Source organism: Cebus imitator, unplaced genomic scaffold, assembly GCF_001604975.1.
Source record: "Cebus imitator isolate Cc_AM_T3 unplaced genomic scaffold, Cebus_imitator-1.0 Scaffold356, whole genome shotgun sequence".
NCBI classification, from domain to species: domain Eukaryota; kingdom Metazoa; phylum Chordata; class Mammalia; order Primates; family Cebidae; genus Cebus; species Cebus imitator.
This window is the reverse complement of record NW_016107671.1, coordinates 1,624,909-1,652,453: the sequence shown is the minus strand read 5'-3', so window position 1 is coordinate 1,652,453 and position 27,545 is coordinate 1,624,909. Positions and strand designations below refer to the sequence as shown.

General features: G+C 43.3%; 1 protein-coding gene across 10 annotated transcripts in view; it reads left to right on the top strand.

Annotated features, from left to right (window-relative positions):
- Positions 1-13,354, top strand: part of ZNF793 (zinc finger protein 793) — a 53,087-nt gene extending 39,733 nt beyond the window's left edge. For 5 of the 10 annotated variants that reach the window (XM_037730690.1, XM_017506511.2, XM_017506510.2 and 2 more), the window contains exons 3-9: positions 2,954-3,127; positions 3,233-3,361; positions 5,012-5,127; positions 6,220-6,265; positions 7,861-7,987; positions 8,793-8,888; positions 11,797-13,354. In XM_037730690.1, the coding sequence (XP_037586618.1) occupies positions 6,251-6,265; positions 7,861-7,987; positions 8,793-8,888; positions 11,797-12,779 (1,221 nt within the window). In that variant the 5' untranslated portion in view covers positions 2,954-3,127; positions 3,233-3,361; positions 5,012-5,127; positions 6,220-6,250 and the 3' untranslated portion in view covers positions 12,780-13,354. Of the gene's footprint in view, positions 1-2,953; positions 3,128-3,232; positions 3,362-5,011; positions 5,128-6,219; positions 6,266-7,055; positions 7,178-7,278; positions 7,351-7,860; positions 7,988-8,792; positions 8,889-11,796 lie in introns of those variants that run through there. The other 5 variants (XM_017506514.2, XM_017506513.2, XM_037730691.1 and 2 more) reach the window with 5 other exon arrangements.
- The last annotated feature ends 14,191 nt before the right edge of the window (positions 13,355-27,545 follow it).

Here is a 27,545-nt window from a genome sequence, read left to right as displayed (position 1 = left end):
ATGATTGACTTCATCTTCAAGTGGGTTCTCCCCATAGTTGCTCAGTTTTAGGGAGGAATTGGGGCTGAGGGAGGAAGGGAACTTTGTTTTTCACATTTCGTTACTTAATCACTGATTTTTGTCTGCCTCACTTGGCTCTGTATGCAGATGGGCATCCCCAGTAGGAAAAAATACATTTTTAAATAAAAAAGAGAAATTACTAATTTTACCTTTTTGTTGAAGGAAATCGAAGAAAATATTCCTTATAGTTTTACCAGATGTATCAAATTACTGTTTCCTGCTTTCATATTTCAGTCTATTTCTACAGCTGGAGGTGATCTTAGTTGTATTCAATGAGCACATTAGGCCAGGTGTGGTGGCTCATGCCTGTAATCCCAGCTACTTGGGAGGCTGAGGCAGGAGAATCGCTTGAACCGGGGAGGGTAGAGGCTGCAGTGAGCCGAGATTGTACTACTGCACTCCAGCCTGGGCAATGAGAGATGAACTCTGTCTCAAAAAAACAAAATGTGGACATCAAATGTTGCATTGTTCTTTTAGAAGACAAATCTGTCTCCAAGAGGCAGCAAGACTGGGAGGTTATAAACCCAGTGCTACAGCCAGGCTAGTGGGATCCGTATCTCAGTGCGGCTGGGTGCCAGTTCTTCACCTCTCTCGGCACCGTGCCTTTATCTAAAAATGGAGTAGGACTCGGTTTAGAGCGTAGTGTGAGGAATAAATGAGTCAATATGAGGAAATAACCATACACTGTGCTTAAGTTGAGATTAGGGCTCAATAAATACAAGCTAGTTTTTTTTTTTTCTATTTCCATCAGTCCTATGATGTGTCATACTTTTATTTGTTCTTCCTACATAAGACTGTGTTTGTTTTGATTTGTCATTATTGTTGTTATTGTTATTATTCCTATTATCCAAATAAATATATAATTATGAGGCTATTGGAAAAGTTAGAAAATGAACACATCAAAAATGAAATGTAAATTCCTTTCAATCCCTTCCCTCAGAGAAAACAGCTGTTAATATTTTCATAGATTTGGACTTACATAATCTTAAAAATAGAATTATGCTTCACATTGTATGTTCTGACTTGTATTTCCTACTTCAAAATACATCACAAATGCCCTTCCAAGTCAGGGAGTATACCACTCCATTACTATTTCTTTTCTTTTTTGCTTCTCAGGTGAAGTCTTGCTTTGTTACTCAGGCTGGGGTGCAGTGGCATGATCTGGGCTCACTGCAACCTCCGCCTCCTGGGTTTAAGTGATTCTCCTGTCTCAGCCTCCTCAGTAGCTGAGATTACAGGTGTCTGCCACCACGCCCAGCTAATATTTTCTATTTTTAGTAGAGACGAGATTTCACCATGTTGGCCAGGCTAGTCTGGAACTCCTGACCTCAGTTGATCTGCCCACCTCGGCCTCCCAAAGTGCTGGGATTACAGGCGTGAGCCACCATGCCTGGCTTCCATTACTATTTCTTTCCTTTTTTTTTTTTTCTTTTTTTTTTGTGATGCAGTATCACTCTGTCACCCAGGCTGGAGTGCAGTGGCATGATCTTGGCTCACTGCAACCTCTGCATCCCGGGTTCAAGCGATTCTCCTGTCTCAGCCTTCTGAGTAGCTGGGATTACAGGCGCCTGCCACCACACTCAGCTAATATTTTCCATTTTTAGTAGAGATGAGGTTTCAGCTATGTTGGCCAAGCTGGTCTTGAACTGCTGACCTCAGTTGATCCGCCCACTTCGGCTTCTGAAAGCACTCGGATTACAGACGTGAGCCACTATGCCAGGCCTCCATTACTATTTCTATTGCCTGTCTTGTGTTCTATTCTGTCACTCACCAATATCAGCCCACCGGTCTTTTAATTGCTTTGTGTGGTGGCTCACACCTGTAATCCCACCACATTGGGAGGCCAGGGTGGGTGGATTTCTTGAGTCCAGGAGTTCAAGACCAGCGTGGGTAACATGGTGAAATCGTGTCTTCTCAATAAAAAAAAAAAAAAGCAAAAATTAGCCAGGTGTGCTAGTGCTTATCTATAGTCCCTCCTACTCAGGAGGCTGAGGTGGGAGGATCACCCGAGCCTGGGAGTTCAAAGCTGCAGCAAGCGTGATCATGCCACTGTACTCTAGCCTATCTCAAATAAATACATAGATAAATGAAAAAAAATAAATTATTGCTGGCACATTTTGATTGCTTCCAGTTGTTTTACTTTTGTAAGCAAAGATGAGGCGAACATCTTGTACCTTTATCTTTTACTTTAGTGAGACTAATTAGTTCCTTGGGACATATTGTTGGATGTCCAAGAGTGATTTAATGAGTGTGCACTCTAAAAATTCTGATATAAATACCCTTCAGGAAGCTGGAATGTCCTACCCTCCTACCAGCAATGTAAGAGATACAGTTTGCATCTTTGCCAATCTTATAAGCTAAAAAGATCATTTTAATAATCTCATGGAAAAGACTTTTACTAAAAATACTACCAGAAGCAGAAAGTATAAGGGGAAAAAAATCAACAAGTTGATAATTAAAAATAACCAGAAAAATTTGCTTGATATTTGGAATTTAATAAGTACAGTTTAAGGACAAATGACAAATAAGGACAAATGTCATACTATAAAAACATGTTTATAACAAATATGTCAAAGGATTAATAGCCTCGATGTATAAAGAGCACTTGTAAATTAATTTTTGAAAATAAACAACTCAGGAAAATCGTAAGTTAAGAGTATAAACATTGTTTACAAAAGAAATGCAAATGGCCAATAAATACATGAGGAAAATGTCTTTTTCCATCAGAAATTAAAGAAGGGTAAAATAATAAATAAGTGATGGGGAAACTGAGACACAGACAGACTAAGTAACTCATTCAACAACACACATCAGTAAATAGCAGAGCCTGCATTTGAACCCAGGTTGTCTGGCTCCTGAGTCTCTGTTTGACAGCCTCTTTCTGTTTTCACAGGTGAGGAAACAGGCCTAGAGAGGCAAAGTGTCTGGCCTAGATTCTCTCAGTCAGAGGAATTACTTGGCCTCTAGCTTGTATCTGAGTCATTCCCTGGCTGAGGGAGTGACTCAGACACAAGGGTCTTTGTGGAAGTTCCCCCTGCCCCAGTCCCAGAGTGGAACCATTACTCAGGTATGTCTCCTGCACAGCTCTGCAGGCTTTTCCCCCTGAGGCCCCAGGGACTGTTTGGGGAGGGACGATTGGATGACTGTCACCATGGGATCTGCTTACCTTCAGGTTTTCTGGGTGCCCTTCAGACCTTTGGCTCCTGCCACCTTGCTGCATGGTAGGGCTCTCTAGCTCCTGCCAGCAGAGCCACAGGACGTTGGTCACAACATCTACAGGAGGCCCTGCCAAGCCCTGCAGGTGAATGTGAGTTATTGTTGAGATATGGAGCGATAAGCGCCCAGGCAGGCCATGTTAATGACCTTCTGTCCAGGAGAAGGGAACTTGGGACAAAAATTCCCTCCCGAGGAATCACCCAGGCCCCATACCTCTTGTCAGAGCAAAGACTCTCACATAAAAGGAAATAGCTTCATCCCTGAGCCAGAAGTGGAGCAAGACCCAGCCTGAAGACATTACTCTTTCTAGGGACTCGCCTTGGCTAAATAATGAGAGGAGGGTTGGGCCAAGATCCAGGGAAACAGAATGAAGGGAGAGGTAGGGAGGCCAGAGTCTCACTGCAGGTACGATAGGCATGTTCTGTCAGGAGTAGGGGACATCCATCTAGCCCATGCGTTCTGCTATCTTGTGGTATGGGGTGTAGCAAATCTGCTCCTTTATTCTTGCTGGATCTTTCTAGACTGAGCTGCTCTCCTGTCATTTTTGACACCTCACTTGGCCTTTTGAAATGTGATGAATTCACTCCATTTTGACTCAGTAGAAAAGACCCTGGATTCTCAGAATGGTGGTGGCAGCAGAATTTATGGACCTACTGTATATTTTCTTTTGTTTTCTTTTGTTGAGACGGAGTTTCACTCTTGTCACCTAGGTTGGAGTGCAATGGTGCAATCTTGGCTCACTGCAACCTCCGCCTCCCTGGTTCAAGCAATTCTCCTGCTTCAGCCCCCTGAGGAGCTGGGATCACAGACACGCACCACCACGCCTGGCTAACTTTTATATTTTTAGTAGAGATGGGGTTTCACCATGTTGACTATGATGGTCTCAAACTCCTGACCTCAAGTGATCTGCCCATCTTAGCCTCCCAAAGTGCTGGGATTACAGGCATGAACCACTGTGCCTGCCTAGTTTTTGCTTTTCGTTTTGTTTTGTTTTTAATTAAACATTTTATTTGAAAAATTTTTTCCAAAAAAAAGCAAGAATATTACTGTGGGCTCCTATGTATTCCTTACCTAGGTTCATCTATATAAAGCCATATTTGCATGTGCTCTCTCTATATACAAATATATATGTATATAGATGATTCTGTCCTGTCATAAATATATATCATTCTTATTCTTTATTTTCTTTAACTACTTAAGACTAACTTGCAGACATGATACTTCAGGGTATATTTCCTAAGAATGAGAACATTTTCTTATATAACCAGTAGTTTTCCAAACCGGGCGGTTAACACTGATTACCAAGTCAGCATTATAACCATTTAATAATCATAACTAGACTAATATAGAATAAAGACTAGACTAATCCAATCTATAATCAGATGTCAACTAATACTGTCACTTTGTCACTTTATAGCAACCTTTCTTTCTGTTTTTTTTTTGAGATGAAGTCTCCCTCTTGTTGGAATGCAATGGTGCAATCTGGGCTTACTCCAGCCTCTGGCTCCCGGTTCAAGTGGTTCTCCTGCCTCAGCCTCCAAATTAGCTGGGATTACAGGCGTCTGCAAGCACACCCGGCTAATTTATGTATTTTTAGTAGAGATAAGGTTTCACCATGTTGCCTAGGCTGGCCTCAGACTCCTGGCCTCAGGCGATCTGCCCACCTCGGCCTCCCAAATTACAGGTGTGAGCCACTGCGCCTGGCCCTGTGGCACCTTTTCTTTTTCCATTGCAGGTTCCAATCCAGGATCATATGCTGCCTTTAGGTGACACAACCCTTTAGTCTCCTTTAATCAAGAGCAGTTTCTCAGTCTTCGTCTTCCATGAGGTCGACATTTTTGAAGAGTATAGGTAGGTTATTTTGTATAGTGTAACTCAGTATGGTTTTGCCTGATGTCTCCTCATTGATTAGGTTTAGGTTCATTTGGAGTATGAATGCCACAGAAGGGATGTTGTACCCTTCACAGGAGGCACATGATGTCTTCTGTCTCATTACTGGTCACGTTAATTGATCGCTTGACTAAGCGATACTGCCAAGTTTCTCCAGGGCAAAGTTACCTTTTTTCCTTTTATGATCATTACATGTCTTGGGGTGTGGGGCATTTAGATACTATACTAGCTATGCTTTATGGTCTGTGCTTTATGACCTATACAATATTTCAAAGTATTTGAAACAAGAGATAAAGGATATTTATTTGTTTGTTTATTTATATTTAATTTTTGAGACAGGGTCTTACTGTGTCACCCCGGCTGGAGTGCAGTAGTGGGATCGTGGCTCACTGCAGCTTTGACCTCCTGGGCTCAAGCAACCCTCCCACCTCAGCCTCCTGGGTATCTGGGACTATAGGCATGCACCACCATGCCTGGCTAATTTTTTATCTTTTTTGTAGAGACAAGGTTTTGCCATATTGCTCACTCTGGTCTCTAACTCCTGGCCTCAAGTAACTCTCCTACCTTGGCCTCCCAAAGTGCTAGGAGTACAGGTGTGAGCCACCACGCCCAGCTAAAAGTATGGATTTTTAGGCGAGGCGCGGTGGCTCACGCCTGTAATCCCAGCACTTTGGGAGGCTGAGGCGGGTGGATCACGAGGTCAAGAGATTAAGACCATCCTGATCAACATGGTGAAACCCCGTCTCTACTAAAAATACAAAAAAAAAAATTAGCTGGGCATGGTGGCGTGTGCCTGTAGTCCCGGCTACTCAGGAGGCTGAGGCAGGAGAATTGCCTGAACCCAGAAGGTGGAGGTTGTGGTGAGCCAATATCGCGCCATTGCACTCCAGCCTGGGCAACAAGAGCGAAACTCCATCAAAAAAAAAAAAAAAAAGCATGGATTTTTGTACAAGATTTACAAAGGGAATTTGCAATTTCCAAGACAGGCCTAATCCCTCACACGCTGTACTCTGTTTTCTCTTTCTCCATCTTCTTCCCACTACGTGTGTACAGGTGTCAGATCTTTTTCCAAGAACAGCAGAAAATGATCAACTACCAGGTGAGTATCATGTTAAGTAGCCCAGTTTTCCTTCCCGGTGAAACTGTCCTAGAATAAAAAAGGGATGCATTGTAAGTATGTACAGTTTGTATGTACATACAGTTAGTAAATACATACAGGCTGAGTTCTCAGGAAAGCAGACTCATAGATGGTGATTTTTCTCACAGGAGTATTATTAGGCATGCTGTTAGAAAGCATATTCTGTTTATTTACATCAGGTATACCTCACGTTGTGATTTTCATGGTTACTCTAGGGATACAATATAGATTTTAACTTTTCACAGTTAAAATTAGCATTATACCACTTCACATAGGATGCAAGCAGCTCACCTCATGCCTTCTAGAATATGCTTTCTGCATAGACTTCTTCTTTGATAGAGTTTTCATTGTCCTAAAGTCTATCATTTAATTAGTGGCAGACCTCTGTGTCCTTTTTTTCTTTTTTTGAGATGGAGTCTCACTCTGTTGCCCAGGCTGGAGTGCAGTGTCGCAATCTTGGCTCATTGCAACCTCCGCCTCCCGGGTTCAAGCGATTCTCCTGCCCCAGCCTTCTGAATAGCTGGGACTATAGGCGCCTGCCACCACGCCCAGCTAATTTGTGTATTTTTAGTAGAGATGGGGTTTCACTGTGACAGCCCGGATGGTTTTGATCTCCTGACCTTGGGATCTGCCTGCCTCAGCTTCCCAAAGTGCTGGGATTACAGGCGTGAGTCACCACACCCAGCCTCTGCATATTTTTCTCTTGTTACTAAGTAACTTGCCACCCCTAAAATCACTGTTTTGCCCCCAGGCCTTTGTTCATGCTGCTCCCCTGCATAGAATGCAGTTTTCCATCTTCCTGCAGAGAAGAAAGACTCAGCTCTCCATATCCCTGGTCTTTGAGGAATAACCAGACCCTGAAAAATTTAACAGGTCATTCACTTCTCTATATGCCATAGCCTGGATGTCCTGCCATCACAGCTCTTGTGACACTGTTACTCTGATGGTTTTACATGTTGCTCTCTCTGTGCCAGACAGTGGGCTCCTTGGGGTCAGGACCCTTTTATGACTGAGACCACAGCAACCAACACTGGGTGAAACACACAGTAGGTCTTCAATGTTTGTTGACTCAAAGTATGAATGGCAATGGTAGTTAGCTTCCAATGTGATTTTCATTTTCCCCACCATATACAAAGCCAAGAATGTAAAAGCCCTCCCAGATAGATGATAAGCTCTAACCTGTAAATGTAATGAAAATCAATACCATCCCTTGCACAAACACTTTTTTTTTTTGAGATGGAGTCTCACTTTGTCACCTAGGCTCGAGTGCAGTGGTGCGATTTTGGCTCACTGCAACCTCCAACTCTTATGCTGAAGTGATTCTCCCACCTCAGCCTCCCAAATAGCTGGGATTACAAGTGTGCACCACCATGGCTGGCTAATTTTTGTATTTTTAGTATACATGGGCTTTCACCATGTTTACCAGGCTAGTGTTGAACTCTTGACCTCAAGCATCTGCCCTCCCAAAGTGCTAGGATTACAGGTATGAGCCACCATGCCTGGCCCTGCACAAACATTTTTTTCTACATGACTTACTGTCATTTTTGTTTCAACAGACACCTGTGTCATTCAAAGATGTGGTTGTGGGCTTCACCCAAGAGGAGTGGCACCAGCTGAATCCTACTCAGAGGGCTCTGTATCGGGATGTGATGCTGGAAACCTATAGCAACCTCGTCTCAGTGGGTAAGAACACCTTCACCACACAATGCAGATTATGTTTGAATGACCACCTTTCCTTTCTCAGTTGCTAAAAGCAACTGAAGAACTTTGGGGGACTGAGGCAGATGGATCACCTGAGGTCAGGAGTTTGAAACCATCCTGGTCAACATGGTGAAGCCCTGTCTCTACTAAAAATACAAAAATTAGCTGGGTATGGTGGCGGGCACCTGTAATCCCAGCTACTGGGTAGGCTGAGGCAAGAGAATCACTTGAACCTGAGAGGTGGAGATTGCAGTGAGCAGGGATCTCACCATTGCACTCCAGCCTGGGCGACCAGAGCAAAACTCTGTCTCAAAGAACTGAAGTACCTAGAACCTCTGAAATATTTATTTAGTAATTTATTTAGTGGTTATCTAGCACTTTTCTATGTGCCAGAAACTGTTTTAGCCACCTTAAAAGTATTAACTTATTTCATCCTCATAAAAGCCTTTTGAGCTAGTTACTGTTAGTACCACTCTTTTACAGATTTAGAAATTGAGGCACAGAGAGGTGAAGTAACTAGCCCAGAGTCACCCAGCTAGTACATAGCAGAATCAGGATTTGAACCTCGGCATCTGGCAGCACAGAATACATTCTTACCCTGTGCTGCCTCAGTGGGTGTGGCTTGAGTTTCCATGGTCCTGGATTACTAATTCCTTTTGGTTCTGAACAAGGTGTGTGTTTAGTCCCCTCCCAAGTATAATGTCTGTTGTGCAGCCTTTAAAGCTGCCTGAGAGGCCCTGAAGACCAAGGAGCTCAGCCCAAGGCCTGGATCATTTCCCCGGAACAGGTTACGAAGGCACCAAACCAGATGTGATCCTCAGGCTGGAGCAAGAAGAAGCACCATGGATTGGTGAGGCAGCATGCCTGGGCTGCCACTGTTGGGGTAAGTGTGATAAATCTAGCAAAAGGGGTTCTGAAGGAGGCTGGCACCTTTGGAATTTTGTTCAGCGTTCTCTTAAAAGCCTTGACTTTCCTCCGAGAGCTTCAGCTGCATGAATGACTCTTCCACTTCCATGCAAACCCACTGCCCATCTGAGTGTTTTTCTTGCCTCTACTTGATTGCATCTCTGCCCTTATGTGCTTAGTCCATCTCTCTTTCTCCAGAATCTTTCACATGCAGGTATTCTTGCAAATAAAAGCTTCTGTGATTCTCCTCTTCCTGCTTCCTATTCTCTGTTCTGACACTTTCCAGATTAAATGCTTCAGAGCTACCTGCCATATGCAGTCTCATTACCCATCCTTTCCCTAATTTCCGGACTCAAATTTAAATCACTCCCATAGAGGACTGTGGGATCAGAGAAGAGGAAGCAGTGAATTCCATGTTGGGGTGGGCAGGTGTGAAGGAAATTACTGAGCTGGACCACCTTAACCACTGCTGATTAACACGCAGACTAACTGCCCCTCTCCCTTCAGCTCTGTGACATTCCAGCAATACCCATGGTACCCTGAGGGTTGATGGATGGCCCGCTCTTAGGGATGCCTCTGAACTTTTGCCTCTGGGGTGTTTTTCTCCATTAAACTGTACTTTTCAGCCCTCCTGAGATGTGGTATCCTGGTTATCAGCTGCCCTGCTCTTCTTTCTTCTCCTCTTCTGAAAATTTCATAACTGCAAATTCCACAAGACTGTGTCTAGTCAGCCTCCCTTTTTCCAACTACTCTGTATTCTCTGTTTACCTGGCTCAAACTCAGCCTTTTCCTTCCAAAGAACTATTGTATTTTCTGTTTTTCATAACTTGATCTGTTTCCAGTGATATAACCCTCTCAAAGAACTCATCCATTTTGAGAGTACATGATCTTCACAACCAGCCTCTTTGCCGTGTTGAGCCCTTTTTTCTTCCTTGCACTGCCCACCCCTCCATTTAACCAGTCTGTGGATTACACTACAGGTGTGCACTTACCTTGTTCTTTGTGTGTCAAAAACTAAAGTCATCTTCATTTGTCCTTGCTACCCCTGACATACACACACACACACACACACACACACACACACACACACACACACACACAACTTCATCTTGGTTTTATTCCAGAGCTTTGCTACCATGTGGTCATTTTGAATCTTCTGCCTTTACCACTCACTCTAACTGTTCCATTCATATGTGTGGTTTTGTTGATTTTTTCTTCTGAGAAATGGCTTTAAATCTTTCTGTCTTTTTTTTTTTTTTTTGAGACAGGGTCTCTGTCACCCAGGCTGGAGTGCAGTGGCATGATCATGGCTCACTGCAGCCTAGACCTCCTGGGCTCAAGTGGTCCTCCCACCTCTTAACATCCCGAGTAGCTGGGATTACATTCGCACGCTATCACACCTGGCTAGTTTTCTTTCTTTTTTTTTTTTTTTTTTCATAGAGATGGGGTTTTATAATGCTGCTCAGGCTGGACTCAGACTCTTGGGCTCAAGCAATCCACCTGCTTCAGCCTCCCAAAGTGCTGCAATTACTGGCATGAGCCACCATGCCCAGTCCCTCTTCACTTTTAATTTTCCACTGTTATCTCCTACAATCAGACCCAGATTATTTGATTTGATGATTGAATGTCTTTAAGTGTGGGGTTATTAATTATTTTTGTGCCATGGACTTGTTAGGCATTCTTTTGAAGGCTATAGACCTCATTCTTACATATAAAAATACAATAAAATTCATAAGATTATAAAGCAAATGACTACAGTAATTATCAAAATAAGTAGATAGAAAATAGTTACCAAAATATTGTGAAACTCAGCAATATAATAGCAGATGTACTTTTTAATTTATACATTAATGAGGTCTAGCATCAGGTCTAATAACTATCATGATCTCAAAGAAGAGATGATTATAAACGTAATAATGTGACATGAAAATAACACTGTTCACAAACTAGTACCAAGTCACAGGAACTGCTAATACTGCTGGTTTAGTTGTTCCTATTCATGGTCAAAGACAATGTTCAATTGTAGTTAGAACTCAGTGAAAACAAAGATATTTCTTTTTTTGTTGTTTTCTTACTATAATTTCTTTTCCATCAAAGTTCACAAGTCCCCTGATTTCTGCCCACCAAGTTAAGAACTCTTACTTAAGTCCTAGTTAGTCTTGTTGATTTTATTCTTTTATCTGGTTCACTGTAGACAGCTTTGCCATTTATATGGTAACTAACTAGCCCAACATGATACACCCTTGGATGACTGCTGTACCAGTGCTTGTTAAGCCCCAGGGTGTGAGGAATCACCTGGGCATCTTGCTAAAATGCAGATTCTGACTAAGAAGGTCTGGGGCGGGGCCTCAGATTCTGCACATCTATCAAACTCCAAGTAAGGCCAGAATTGCCGCTTGAAGTCTCACATGTTGGATTGCATGGTACCGCATAATATTTAACCTTCTTTCTTCTATAACAGGGATCGGCAAACTATGGCCTGCTGATTGGCCACCTGCTTTATGAATAAAGTTTCATTAGAACACAGCCACATTCTTATGTTTACATGTTATCTATATTTTCATGTACGGTGGGAGACTTGAGAAATTGTAACGGAGACCATATGGGCCACAAAGCCATTATTTTCTGACCCCATAAGTTTGCCAAACTCTGCTCTGTAATATTCTATTTTCTTTGAAATTATTGCTGTCTATACTCTGATTATATTGCATTCCATTTGTGCTAGTCTTCAGAATCCTCTTTATTCACAGAACACTCTTCCCTGTGTTTGTGCTTTGGGTTATGGTTCATGTTCTGTATTGATGTGCTGTGCACTCTTTAAATTTTGAGAGCATTTCTCAAGTGGTGTGAAGTTTCATAAAGATGGTTCACTGTACTTTCTCCAGAAGACACCTGGCAAGTTAATATCCAGAGGAAAAGACGGCAAGACATGATTTTGAGGCAAGGTGCAGCCATAAGCAAGAAAACACTGGCCAAGGAAAAAAGCCGTGACTATAGTAAGTTTGGGAAAATATCACGTCTGAGCTCTGATCTTTTTTCTTCAATCCAGAGCCCTAATAACTGGAACCCTCGTGGAAAGAATTTGAGCCATAATTTAGACTTCACTGGTTTTAAGAGAAACTGTGCAAAAAAGCAAGATGAGTGTTATGGTTATGGGAAATTGCTTCAGTGTATAAATCATGGTAGACGACCTAATGGAGAGAAGCCCTGGGGATGCAGTCATTGTGAGAAAGCTTTCACCCAGAACCCAGCACTTATGTACAAACCAACAGTAAGTGATTCTCTCGTGTACAAACGGAAGAGGGTTCCACCTACAGAGAAACCCCATGTCTGTAGTGAGTGTGGGAAAGCCTTCTGCTACAAGTCTGAATTCATTAGGCATCAGAGAAGTCACACTGGGGAAAAGCCTTATGGGTGCACTGACTGTGGGAAAGCCTTTTCACATAAGTCAACCCTCATCAAACACCAGAGGATTCACACTGGGGTAAGACCCTTTGAATGCTTTTTCTGTGGGAAAGCCTTCACCCAGAAGTCACACCGCACAGAACATCAGAGAACACATACAGGAGAGAGACCCTTCATGTGTAGTGAATGCGGGAAATCATTTGGCGAGAAGTCATACCTCAACGTACATCGAAAAATGCACACAGGAGAAAGACCCTATCGTTGCAGAGAATGTGGAAAATCCTTCAGCCAGAAGTCATGCCTCAATAAACATTGGAGAACCCACACGGGAGAGAAGCCCTATGAGTGCAATGAATGTGGGAAAGCTTTCTACCAGAAGCCAAACCTCAGTAGACATCAGAAAATTCATGCTAGGAAGAATGCCTACAGGAATGAAAACTTAGTAATTGTAGGAAATCCTTGAGCAAAATATCTGGTTTCATTGTATGAAGGGAATTTATCCTAAGGAGAAATCTTACCATTTTAATAAATTTTGACAGTGTTTTATTATCATGGAATCATGATCTAATTGTAACACAGACTTTTCTAGAAAATACTTTATAAAACATAAGCATGGTCACCCTGGCATGTAAATGATTAAAAATGTATTAAATGGAATAACAACAGAATACAAAACATCTGTGAAGAGACTTAAAGGCACACTATGACATATTCCACAGTGAGCCATACAATCAGCACTATTTTTATTTTGGAATTGTAAATATGAATTTAACATAAAATGTGAATATCACACACATGTCACATAATATATAGAATGCCATTCACAAAACTTTTTCACTTTAAGTGTCATCATTGCCTTTTGATGTCTTAACAATACAAAAAAATAACAATAATGACATGGCCCACTATTGTTTTAAAAAAACTTTAATATACCAGCTACATTTTCCCACCTTTTTGTAATGCATGTAAATGGCTATAGAGGTTGTTATTGTCCTCTGCAGAATAATAAAGCAGTGTTTTTTAAATGTATTTTGATAAGTTGGCCAAAAACTTTACTAAAATATAGTTATTCATATTGAAAACACAAAGCTAAGGAATAGTATAAGAACCTGATGTTGGGTAAATGAAACACTGTAAACTTGACAGCCCAGCACACTCACTGTTTGATGAAATGTAGCATCATCCTGGTTTATAGTACACTGTTCATATTTTCTTGGTCTTGCTGAAAATGTCTTGCAGCAAATTAGTAGCATAGAAACGCTATTCTATACAGGTTGTAAAATTCAGAAATGTTTCATGCATAGACCACTGAAGGAGAATTTCTTTTCTTTCTCTTTGCAAATTAAATCAAGAACATTTTTTTTCATATAAATTTCCTTGCAAGTGTCCTGGACACTAAATCTCAATGTTTTTACTATTTCAATGTTTGAAAAGAAGTGTGTGTCCCTGAGTTGCCATGTCATCCATATAAGAAAATAAATGGCCACATGGAATCTACATTTTTTAAGATTTGCCTCCATGTAAGATTACCTGGTTCAGAATGAGAAGGGAGACATAACCACAGATATCCATATGATTTTTTAAGTGACAGAAAAATACCTCATACAACTCTAATCAACATATTTTTTAAACAGAGGAAGTGGGTGCTTTTCTTGTAAACTTTAAGTTATGAAAACTGCAATAAAAAGTAGAAAACTTGGGAGAACAATTATCATTGAAAAACTCAAAAAAGTGATTACAGATCTATAATGGGAAAATGTACCAAGCTCAGATGATTTCATGCTTAGTTCTATCTGTCTCTTAAAGAAAGAGTAATACCAGTGTTATTTATTTTCTAATTTTTATTTTATTATTTTTTTTTGAGATGGAGTTTAACTCTTGTTGCCCGGGCTAGAGTGCAATGGTGTGATCTCAGCCCACTGCAACCTCCGCCTCCCAGGTTTAAGCAATTCTCCTGCCTCAGCCTCCCAAGTAGCTGGGATTACAGGCGTGTGCCACAACGCCTGCCTAATTTTTGCATTTTTAGTAGAAATGGTGTTTCCCCATGTTGGCCAGGCTGGTTTTGAACTCCTGACCTCAGGTGATCCACCCGCCTTGGCCTCCCAAAGTGCTGCGATTACGAGCATGAGCCACTGTGCCCAGCCAGTACCAGTGTTATTTATTATATGGATGTAATACAATCCATAAACTGTGCTGCTTGTTTGTTTTATGAAGTCAGAATAAGTGTTAACACCAAAATCAAATACAGATATTTGAAAAAAAGAAAACCAGTCTTATGAAAATAGAAACAAAAATTATAAATAAAATACTAGCAAATAGAATTCAGCCATATGCCCAAAGAATGGCATAGTGAGAATCATCCTAGGAATGCCAAGCTAGTTCAGTAATAGGAAATACATCAATAAAATTAACAGCTTAAAGGAGAAGAATCACATGAACTATCCACAGATACGGAGAAAGGATTTCATACAATGTGTTAATATACACTGTAATACATGGTAACCACTTAAAGAGGTTTTTTAAAAAAAAATTAGCTGAAATCTCATAGCATATATTATGCCAAAGGCATTTTTAAAAATCAGGAATTCAGTATTGTCTTAGAGGATCCAGTGAAGGCAATAAAAAGAAATGATATAAGCTGCAGAAAAGGTAAAACCATCCGTGTTTACTGATAATATGGTTGTACACCAATACATGACAAGACTCTAATTATTTTTTGAGTTAAGCTAACTTTTCTAAGAAGCCGGGGTACCAAAATCAAGAGCCATTCTCCATGCTGAAAAGAAACACCTAATAATTGATATGTACTTCTTTTGGAAGTACACTAAATCTCAATGATTACTTTTTGAGAATATGAAAAAACTCATACCGTGTATCAAAACATCATGTGTACCCAATGAATATATACAATTATAGATCCATAATAATTCAATATTTTTAAAATATCATGCTAGATATCAGAAGATAACTTGAAGTCATTCTAATGAAATTAATATTGTATTGGCAAGGAACAGGTAAATAATGGAACACAGCAGAAAATTCAGAAATAGACATCGATATATATGAAGTTTTTCATATGTGAAAAAGGTGGAATTTCAAACCATAGGGCAAAAGAGTAGTTTACTTAAAAAGAATTCTGGAACAATAACTTATTAATCTTGAAGGAAGAAAAGTTGGATTAACAGCACAAAAGTAAATTATGGGTGGATTTAAGACAAAACTTTCAAACAACACAATTCTTAAAAGAAAATCAAAGGAGCCTACATGTACAGTCTAGGAGTTGGGAGAGACTAACTTTACCAACACAGGACACTCAGAAGCTACTTAGAAATAAACATTTGAAGGCCGGGTGCGGTGGCTCATGCCTGTAATCCCAACACTTTGGGAGGCCAAGGTGGGCAGATCACCTAAGGTCAGGAATTCAAGGATAGTCTGGTCAACATGGTGAAACCCCGTCTCCACTAAAAATACAAAAATTAGCTGGCTGTGATGGTGCATGCCTGTAGTCCCAGCTACTTGAGAAGGTGAGGCATGAGAATTGCTTGAACTGGGGAGCTAGGGTTTGCAGGGAGTGGAGATCGCGCCATTGCACTCTAGCCTGGGCAACAGAGCAAGACTCCGTCTGAAAAAAATAAATAAAATAAACATTTGACTACCTAAAAGGCACAACCTTTTGAGTGACAAAAGATGCCATAAACAAAGTCAATAGATAATAGATTGTGGGAAAATATTTGTAGAGCTGATCAGAGAGAAGGCATTCATCAAATGGGCAGGAAAGAAAACCCAGTAGCCAAACGTGGCAAAGAATATGAGGTGACACGTGAGAAGAGCAAATCTCAGTGGCCGACGGACCCATCCAAAAATGTTTATCCATAGTAGTCATTTGGGGATGCAGATTTAAAGTTAAAATAAGATATCACTATGTAACAGCGTTTTTAGCTGGCAGAACAAAAGATGTTATACATTGCTGGTGGAGAAATAAATTTTGAAAAGTAATACAAATTACTCTTTTGGAAAGAAATCTGGTAATATTTAGGCCAGTGCAGTGGCTCACGTCTGTAATCCTAGCACTTTGGGAGTCCAAGGTGGGCAGATTGCCTGAGGTTGGGGGTTCAAGACCAGCCTTGCCAGCATGGTGAAACCCTGTCTCTACTAACAATGCAAAAATTAGCCAGGCATGGTGGCAGATGTCTGTAACGTCAGCTACTTGGGAGGCTGAGGCAGGAGAATCGCTTGAACCCAAGAGGCGGAGGCTGCAGTAAGCCGAGATCGCACCATTGCACTCCAGCCTGGGCAACAGAGCGAGACTGTGTCTCAAAAAAAAAAAAAATCTGGTAATATGACTAAAATACTTTTGTCACTTTGGAGAATCTTCCCTTAGAAGTAAAAGCTCCAATACGTAAAAGACAGATGAACTTGTGAACATGGACATTTATTGTAAAATTGTTCCCAATGGCAAAACAAAACAAAAGACCAATGCAAACATTAGAATCAGAATAAATCCCCATCAGTTGGGAAATTGGAGGAAGGGAAGAACTACAGTATATCCATTCCATAGAATATTAATATAGCCATTAAGGTAGACAGATTAAAACTATGCTAGAGGACTTGAATGGAATTCCACAATGTTCTCTTGAGTGAAAAATGCAAGATAGTAAGTTTGTTAAATATGACTCCACTTTTGTAAATCGTTAACAGAATGTCTCTAGGTGTTTATCAGCAATAAACAGGTATCCATATATGTTTATTTGATTTTATGTGCATGGAGAAAAGTATAGAAGAGTATGCATTGACTTGGAGGGAGGTGGGTAATTCAGGTAGGTTATGGGAGAGTTAGGGGTATAGGGAAAAGGAAGACCAAGGAAAGGAAAATACATAAATGACTGAATTATGTGTGATACCACATATGTGTGAGTTAGTAGATTTGGCTGGGAATGGGGAAGGTAGAATTCTGCTAATTTGTGGGGATGTTCATGGTATATATCGTTAATTGAAAAGGGCACATTTCATAATAACGTTTATGATTCTATTTTTTAAAAGAATTAAAACTCCTATGTATGTATAGATGCATGTGGAAGTGTAGAAAATATATGAGAAAAGTGTGGAAAAATATACATGAAAGTGTTAACATTCATTGGTTTCCTTGGTGGAGAAGGGTAGTAAGTTGTGTAAATACTTTTGCATTGTATATTGCTTTTGTAATTTGAAAAACATAAAATAAAGGGGGAAAACATTTCAAACGGAATGAAGCCCTGAAAATGTTTCTATTTTCTAACAAGATGGCACCCTGGCTTGGTCTAGGGTTGAGGTTAGCATTATGGAAATGACATCTTGTCACCTTTGCATTCTATTAGAAACAAGTCATAGGTCCCAGGCATACCCAAAGAGAAGGAATTACACGAGTGGAATTTCTCTTTCCAGATTACCAGGCAGCAAGGATCATTGGGTGCCGTCTTGGGGCCTACCAACCTCATCAGGGAAACTCATATTTGAAAGTAGGAAGGAGTGAGAACTGCAACTGTGTTGGAACAGTGATTTAAGTAAGCCACATACTTGCTGCTGGGTACCATGAGTGCACAGATTATAGATGTGCTTGCTGGAAGTTCTCCACTAAACAGAAGTATTCATTTACCTGCAAGTACATACTGAGTGCTTACTATGAACTGGGCATTGTTCTAGGATCTGGGGGTAAAACAGTAAACAGAAGGAGAAATGTTGATAATTGGCAGGAAGCAAAATGAAATAGAAGGGGGGTTAGATTTTAGATGCAGTAACTAGGAAAGTCCTCAAAATGACCTCTGCATAAACCCCTAAAGGAAATGAGGGATGGAATAGTGCAACTGTCCAGAAAAATGTATTCCAGGCAGAGGGAACAGCAAATGCAAACACCCTCAGGGAATGTGCCTGGAGTGTTGGAGACCAGAAAGGAAGGTGTTTTCTTGTTGAATAATAAATTATCCCCCAAACTTAGTGACCTAAAACAACAATAAACATCTTTCATACCAATCTCTAAAAGCAGAATGTTGTTATAGATTGACTCTATCTTCAAGTAGAACATAAGCTATCAGCGGCCCAGCCTTTGTCCTACAAACTACTGTGGGCCACACTTCTAGGAAAGTGTCCAGCACATAGTAGGAACTCAGTCAGCATTTCTTGAATGAGTTAAGTGAAGTAATGTATACAGACCACATTCTGAGCTGCTGGGGAAGCCAGTAGTTGTATTTCTAGTAGGCACTCAGGGGATGCCAGTGCTTATGGGTCGTGATTAATATTGCCAGGAGCAAGTCTCAGTATTGTTCTTTGGAAGTAAGAATTGTAGATGTAGGGTCTGCATTGAAAGGCCTCTTCTGGATATAGTCTTCATTTTTTTTCCTAATTACTTTCATCATGTAATAAAGACACACTGATTGGCAATATAGATGGAAACAGATAGTTCCTAAATTTACATTTTTTGAATGACTAATTTAGTTGAATCTTGGTTATCTAGGGATAGATTAAATGGTATGCAGTTAGCCATGGTATGAAATAACAGTGGGCCTGGTACCATGAAGAATTGAAATCACAGTAATGTAAGCAAACATGAATATATTTATACTATCACGTAATTCTGTTGAGAATTATTTGGTACCTACTCTAGCTTGGGAATGTTCCTTGATCTCAGCTGTCCAAGTAATTTTTGGGAGCAGTGCCTGCTTTCTCTTCCAGTCTCTAAGGAACAGTGGTCTGCATATGGGAATGGCAACATCTACACTGGGCTGTGCTGTGATTGGTGGAGATTTCTAACATATTGGCTGCAAATACTCTGGTACTTACAGTTCTTTTAAACATTTGCATGCGTTCTTGGAAAAAGTAAGTATATTCTGAAGTATAGGATGTGAACTTTAGCCGAATTAGTTTAAAATAATCTTTCCTATGGCCTTTTAATTGCTTTTACATTAACTAGGACTTAGGATCTGTGAGACCTTTTCCTTCTACTCTTTTTGGCTGCTGCAAAATTCTTTCTTTCCATAAACATGAATGCACATGCATACCTGTGGCCTTTTAATTGGTTTTACCTTAACTAGGACTTAGGAGCTGTGAGATCTTTTCCTTCTGCTTTTTTGCTGCTTAAAAATTCTTTCTTTCCATAAACATGAATGCACATGCATACCTGTGGGCAAACCATGTGTGTAGTATGATCCCAGGTTTAGCATTTCAGCATGAGAAGTCATATATTTTCAAGTGCTTAACTGAAGCAATCATGTTTAACGGAGGAAATTTATTTTATCATTAATTAAAGGATAGTGTGTGGACTTTTTTTTTTTCCCCAGAGAACCAGAGGAGGAAAACAAAGCTTTGTTCCTGAAGACGAAAAACATGAGATTGGAGTGAGGTATGCACTTTTCCATAGCCTTACCTTTGAGGAGTTTTCTGTTTTAAAATTGTTTCCCTCACATCCTTATCTTGCTTTGTTATGTTTTATTTTATTACCCCTTGTATGGCAGGAAAGAGTTCCTAGAGAGAGAAGACAAAGACGGTCTGTGTTGCAAAAGAGGCCCAAGGCTGAAGATTGAAGAACTGAATGTGCAGCTTGCAAGGGAACTGGCGACAATGGAAATCTTGTCAGGTAAGCTGGATGCTAAAACCTTGTCTTGAGGGGATGAAGGTTCCATGTGTATTATTTGCTCATCACAGAAAAAATCTAAAACCAAATGGCAGGGTAGGACCTTTCTTAAAATATTATTTAGTGGAAACAGTACTTCAGAAACAGATTTCATGCACTGATGAACCTCCCACACATGGTTACACTCTGGATTTAGATGTAAATAAGAGTGACAATCTCCATTTTTAATACAGGGCATTATTTTTCTCTTGACAAGAGAAGTTGACAACAGTCTCTGTCTATAGGCCATAAAAGGAATTTGATCTAAACACTTTGTACCGAGATTGATTATGTTTTCTGTCTAAAGTGACTAAGCTCTGTTAGTATATTGTGCTTGGCTTTCTTGCGGGGGTCCTCAGCGGCATGCCTGGACATCCGTCTTGGACTTGGATTCGCCCCAGAAAGCTTCTGAGACGCTCTCTCCACCTGATCTGACCCCACGGAGGCCAGTTCCAGGTGTTGCCACCTCTGCTGCACGCTGGGCTTGCCGCTTTGTCTTTGTTCCCGCCTTTTCCGGACAGCAGTGCTGAGAAGCAGGAGTCCCTGGGCTTGGAGACCAAGGTAGGGCCCCTTGGGTCGGTGGCCCAGGTTGAAGGTGGGCAGTGAGCTCACGGAGCCGGGGAACGTTCTGCTGACAGCCTCCCTGAGGGTCTCAGGCATGTTTGTGGGGTCCAGCAACCCCCGCCACACCTCATCAGACTGAATCTCCAGCCCCATGGGACCGGATCGCTGCCCACGCCGTCGGATCCGGAATCCGATGGGAAGAGCAGTCCCGACTGCCCACCTGACCGTAGGTCTGAAGCGCCCTCCTCCTCCACCGGACCCGAACAGGAAGGTCGGCTCAAGGAGGTCCTGAGGTCAGGACCGTCGGACTCCTGCGCTTGTGGCACGCAGCCCGTTTCCCCTGGGGCTCCTCGGGCACCGCCTCCAGCGTTTCCCGGTGCAGCCGTGGCCGGAGGGCGCCGGCATTGCGGCTGTCCACTGCGCATGCGCACGCGGCGCGTCACAAGCGCCATGGCCTGGGGAATGGTCTCGGCAACGCAAGGGCCCTCTGTGGCAGTGCCTCGGCGTTGGGCCACGGCCGCCGGCTCCCGGGGATCGTCGCCACTGTCCCGCGATTTCAGGAACCGGGCAGGGCGGAACCAGGCTGAGAAACGGTCCAGTGGAGCTACAGGGATGCCCAGGGCGATCCCCAAGGACCCCCCCGACGCTTCAGCCCTGTCCAGACGGTGTGGGGGTGCGTCTCCTTGAAAGCTGTCCCTGCTGGGATTTCCAGGTATGGCCAGCCTGTGTGCCGCGGGGCTGCTCTCTCCCCGAGGGGCTTCCCGGCAGAGAGCAGAACCCCGAAAACTGTTGGATGTCTCTGTGTGTCGTTTGTGTGTGTGTGTGTGTGTGTGTCTCTACCTGTGTGTGTGCGTGTGTTTGTGCCAGCGCTGTATGCTGGACACAAGTGTGGCCAGTGCACTCCAGCGCGGTTTCTCTGTAGTCCGCCTACCTTCTGGTGCGCGTCTGTCCTTGGCTCAGCTCAAGGGCTGTGGGGCCCAGCGTTCTTTGTTTTGCTCCTGGATTCTAAAGCCTCAGTGTAGTGGGGGTCTGGCTCCCACCCACAGGTGTCCTAATCACCTGCCCATCCCGATGGGGTCACTTCTTGAGAAAGAAGACGAGTACAGTACACCCAAAACCAAACTCTTCCAAGGCCCCTTGGTCCTGGGGCACATCTATGGCTGGTCCCGTCCTCAGGTCCCCTTGAGGGACTACACTGGTGTCCCTCAACTGATGTGTATTTTACCTACTTCCGATTCTTGTTAAAAGACAGATTCTAATTCCCGTGTTGGAGTGAGTCTGAGATTCTGTATTTCTAGTAGGCACTCGGGATGCCAATGCTTATGGATCATGATTGATATTGTCAGGTGCAAGTCTCAGTATTGTTCTTTGGAAGTAAGAATTGTAGATGTAGGGTCTGCATCCTCTTCTGGGTATCGCCTTCCTTTTTCTTCCTAATTACTTTCATCATACAATAAAGACACTCTAATTGGCAATATAGATGGAAACAGATAGATAGTTCCTAAATTTACTTTTTTGAATGACTAGTTGACTCTTGGTTATCTGGGGATAGATTAAATGGTATGTAGTTAGCCGTGGTATCAAATAACAGTGGGCGTGGTACCATGAAGAATTGAAATCACAATAATGTAAGCAAACATGAATATATTTATACTATCATGTAATTCTGTTGAGAATTATTTGGCACTTACTCTAGCTTGGGAATGTTCCTTGATCTCAGGTGTCCGAGTAATTTTTGGGAGCAGTGCCTGCTTTCTCTTCCAGTCTCTAAGGAACAGAGGTCTGCATATGGGAATGGCCAGTTCCAGGTGTTGCCACCTCTGATGCACGCTAGGCTTGCCGCTTTGTCTTTGTTCCCGCCTTTTCCGGACAGCAGTGCTGAGAAGCCGTAGCTCCTGGGCTTGGAGACCAAGGCAGGGCCCCTTGGTGGGTGGCCGAGGTCGAAGTGGGGCAGTGAGCTCATGGAGCCGGGGAACGTTCTGCTGACACTCTCCCCGAGGGTCTCAGGCATGTTTGTGGGGTCCAGCGACCCCCGCCACACCTCACCAGACTGAATCTCCAGCCCCATGGGACCGGATCGCTGCCCACGCAGTCGGATCCGGAATCCAATGGGAAGAGCAGTCCCGACTGCCCACCTAACGGTCTGTCTGAAAAGCCCTCCTCCTCCACCGGACCGGAACAGGAAAGGAAGGTCGGCTCAAGGAGGTCCTGAGGTCAGGACCGTCGGACTCCTGCGCTTGTGGCATGCAGCCTCCTTCCGCGGGACCGCCTCGACAATGCCTCCAGCATTTTCCTGTGCGGCTGCGGCCGGAGACAAGAGCGCTGGCATTGCGGCTGGCCAGCCCGGCACGCCAATGCGCATGCGCAAACGGCGCGTCGCCACCGGGAGCGGAGAGCCGGGCCCGCGTCACAGTGACCGCCCCCATGGCCTGGGGAATGGTCTCGGTGGCTTGGCAACCAGGGGCCCTCTGTGGCAGTGCCTCGGCGTTGTGCGACGGGGCCCCTTCTCCCGCAGATCGTCGCCACGGTCCCGCGATTTCAAGAGTGGGGCAGGGCGGAACCAGGCTGAGAAACGGTCCAGCGGAGCTCGAAGGATGCACCCCGTATTTCCTAAGGATTCCCCTGATGCGTCAGACCTCCCCAGGCGTTGTGGGGGTGCGTCTAGTTTATTGTTGTCTTCCGTGGGATATAGAAATATTGCCTGCCTTTTTTTCTGGGGCTGCTCTCTCTTCAGACGCGCATCCTGATGGAGAGCAGAACCCCTCAGCCTCAGGAGCTTCTTGCCTGTGTGTTTCTGTCGCGTGTTTGGTGTCTTCGTGTGTGTAGTGTTCTGTGTCTGTGTGTTTGAGTTTGTGTGTGTGGTGTCTGGTTAAATGAATGTGGCTCATGTACTGGAGGTCTTTTTCTCTCGGGTCCGCCTACCTTATGAGGCGCCTTACTCTGTTGATGCGCTTGGGCTGCGGGGCTGTGTGCTCTTGTTTTGCTTGTTCCCAAAGCCTTGGTGAAGTCAAGGTCTAGCTCAGTCCTTCAGGCGTCCAAACCATATTTCCATCTTGAGGGGTCAGTCTTTTAGAGAGATGAGCACACCACCCTCTGGAACAGACAAGTCCAGGGGCCCATTTTCCTGCGGCACAGCTAAGGCCAAACTTTAGCCGTGGTGTCCTCCCCACCCCTCGAGCCCACTTCTAATTTGGTCACCAGAGGAGCAGGATGTTCAGGAGGTGATCGGGCACTGCTTCATCTGTCATCCTCTTCGGGGAAAGTGGATGCAGAAATAGGGTTAGATGGGGGTGAGGATACAATCTGGTTAGGTGTGGAGGGAGTCCGGCATCTTCACCTGCAGGAGAGGTTCAGACACATGTCAGAGACGGTGCTTCTCCCCTTCCTCTTCACTACACAGCCTGTCCACACCATGGCCCATTGCTGGCAAAAGAGGACACCAACGTTAGGAGCATATTTGGACAACAAACTGGTGTTTCTGGCCAGCTCCCACATTCGGCCCTCATTCCCGGAGCCACGTGCGAGTGTGGATGGATTGATAGTGATCCTGCCTGGGCTGCGGCCTCTATTTTCCCTCCCTCTTTTCCTACCTTCCATGTTTTTCCGTGGTCTGACTCAATGTCCTCCACAGCAAACGTTTCCCAGTTCGTCCAGGAACACCGTGGGTATCCATGTCATGAGTGTTTCCTTTAAACACTCATTGTTTAACGACTGGGTAGCTGTGATGATGACTGCAGACCCTGCCAATAGTTTGACTGCAGCTGCATCAGAGTCTCAATCACAGCCACTCAGCTATAGCAGCTCCCATATTCCTGACCCTCAGAAAGTCTTTGAGATACTAAATGTTTGTTGTTTTAAGCTTCTGAATTTTGGATAACTTGCTACGCACCAGTAGGTAACTTCGATGCTGTGTTAAAATGCTGCAATTCAAATTTCTGAATTTTTTTTTCTTTTTTTGAGATGGAGTTTCACTCTTGTTGCCCAGGCTGGAGTGCAAATGGCATGATGTCGGCTCACTGCAATCTCTGCCTCCACTCTCCTGCCTCAGCCTTCTGATTAGCTGGGAATGCAGAGATGTGCCACCACGCTTGGCTAATTTTGTATTTTTAGTAGCGTTCAGGTTTCTCCTGTTGGTCAGGCTGGTCTCAAACTGCCGACCTCAGGTAATCTGCCCGCCTTGGCCTTCCAGTGTGCTGGAGTTATAGGCGTGAGCCACTGCGCCAGGCCCCATTTCTGAATTCTCTAAATAAAGTTCCTAAACTTGTGAGATTATTCTGTCAGATAAGAGGAGATTAGTACCAGTTTCCTCTTCTTCCTTGTGATGGAAAAATTAAAAGGCCTATGGCTCTGGTAGACTTTAAACTGAACAAAGAAGTCAAGGGTCCTTCTTTTATTTGGTTTCATATAAGTGGTTTATATGACAACAGTTTGAAGTGATTGTAGTAATTAATTGAAAATCACCATTTAGTCCGGGTGTGGTGGCTCACACCTGTAATTCCAACACTTTGGAAAATCGAGGTGGGAGGATCACCATACGTCAGGAGTTCAAGACAAACCCAGCCAATATGTTGGAACACGAAGTCAGCTCAAGGAGGCACTGAGATGAGGACTGTCAGGGTCCTGCGCTGCTTATCACACGCAGCCTCCTTCCCTCGCCACCTCTTGCACTGCCTCCACCATTTTCCTGTGTGGCTGCAGCCAGGTAGCACGGATATTGTGGTTCGCCAGCCGGGCACGCGAATGCGCATGCGCCAGGCGCGCGTCACCAGGCGCAAGCGCAGAGCCCAGGCTCCGGTCACTGTGACCGGCACCATTGTCTGGGGACGGGTCTCAGCGGCTTGGCGGAGCAGGAACCCTCTGTGGCAGTGCTTCGGCTTTGGGCTGTGGCTCCCACTTTCAGTGGAATCGTCGCCTGTTGCGATCCTAGGAGTCAGGCAGGGCCGATCCTGGCCGAAGGAACGTCAAGCGGAGATTTAAGGATGCACCACGTGAACCCTAAGGATCCCCACGATGCCTCAGGCCTGCCTAGGTGATGTGGAGGTGCGTCTCCTTGAAAGCGTCTCCTTCCCCCCTGGGGTTTCGAAGTACGGCCTGTCTGTGTGCCTCAGGGCTGCTCTCACTCCAAGGGTCTTCCTGGCAGAGAGCAGAACTAGGCAGCCACGGGAGCTTTCTAGCTGTATGTGTTTCTGTGCGAGTGTTGGATATCTCCGTGTGTGTGTGTGTGCTTTCTAGCTGTATGTGTTTCTTTGCGAGTGTTGGATAACTTCGTGTGTGTGTGTGTGTTTGTGTGTGTGTGTGTGTTGTGGGGTGAAACGAATATGGCCAGTGTTTGGGTAAGACCTCAATAGCTCAGGTGACAAAAGCAAAAATAGACAAATGAGATTATATCAAGCTGAAAAGGTTCTGCACAGCAAAGAAAACAATCAGTAGAGTGAAGAGACAACCTACAGTATGGGTGAAGATATTTGTATGCTAGCCATTCAATAGGGATTAATAAGCAAAATATACAAGGAATGTAAACAATAGCAAAAACATCTGATTTTAAGATGGGCAAGGGATTTGAGAAGACATGTCTCAAAAGAAACTTGGAATGGCCAATGGGTATATGAAAAGACACTCAGCATCACTAATCGTCAGGGAAATGCAAATCGAAATCACAATGAGATACTATCTCACCTCAGTTATGTTTACTATCAAAAGAAAAAAGCTAACAAGTATTGGTGAGGATGTGAAGAAATCTTTACACACGGTTGTTGGAAATGTAAATTAGTAAAGCTATTATAGAAAACTGTATGGAGATTTCTCAAAAAAAACAAACAAAAAAAAATAGAACTACTGTATGATCCAGCAATCTCATGTCACTGCTAGGTATACATCCAAAGGGGAACAAAAGGAAATCATATATCATAGAGATATCTTCACTCAAGAGGGTTTATTGACTCAGAGTTCTGCATGGCTGGTAAGGTCAGGAAACTTAAATCATGGTGGAAGGTGAAGGGGAAGGCACCTTGTGGCAGTAGAGAGAGAAAGAGAGACAGCAGGGAAAACTACCACTTTTAAACCATCAGGTCTCATGAGAACTCCCTCACTATCATGAGAACAGCATGGGGAAAACCACCCCCATGATCCAGTCATGACTCAGCCATCCTTCCACCTCAGCTTTCAGAGTAGTTGGGACCAAGGCTACAGGCACATGCCACCGTGCCTGGCTAAATTTTGTATTCTGTATAGAGATGGGGTTTCACCATGTTGCTCAGGCTGGTCTTCAACTCCTGAGCTTAAGCAATCCTCCCACCATAGCCTCCCAGAGGGCTGGGATTCCAGATGTGAGTCACCACACCTGACCAGGTTAGTAGTTTCTTAGCTATGATACCAAAGAGACAAGGAAGAAAATAAAAAAATAAATTAGACTGTATCAAAATTAACAGGTTTTTAAAAATTTTAATTTTATTTTTTTGCTTCAAAGGGCACTATCAAGAAAGTGAAAGGACAATCTACAAAATGGAAGAAAATGTTTATAAATAGGGTATCTGATAAGGTCCTTGTATTCAGAATATACAAAGACCTCTTACAGCTCAACAATAAAAAGGCAATTCAATTTAAAATTGGAAGTGGATTAGAATAGTCATTTTTCCAAAGAAGATATACAAATGGCCAATACACACAAGAAAGGATGTGCAACATCATCAGTCATCAGGGAAATGCAAATAAAACCACTTTACAAGTAGTACCACTTGATACCCACCAGCTTTTGTATCCACTTGCCAGTCTATAATCCATGTTGAATAACTGGCTGCCTGGTGAATACAGCTCACCTCAGAGCTGTCCATGAGCATAGGATTTATACACAGTGATATGATATTCCCCATCCTAGAGACCTATGACATAGGCAGAGTTTTTATTTTCTTTACTACTTTAAGATACTGGGTGGCCGGGCACAGTGGCTGACGCCCATAATCCCAGCACAATGGGAGATAGAGGTGGGAGAATCACGAGGTCAGGAGTTCGAGACCTGCCTCACCA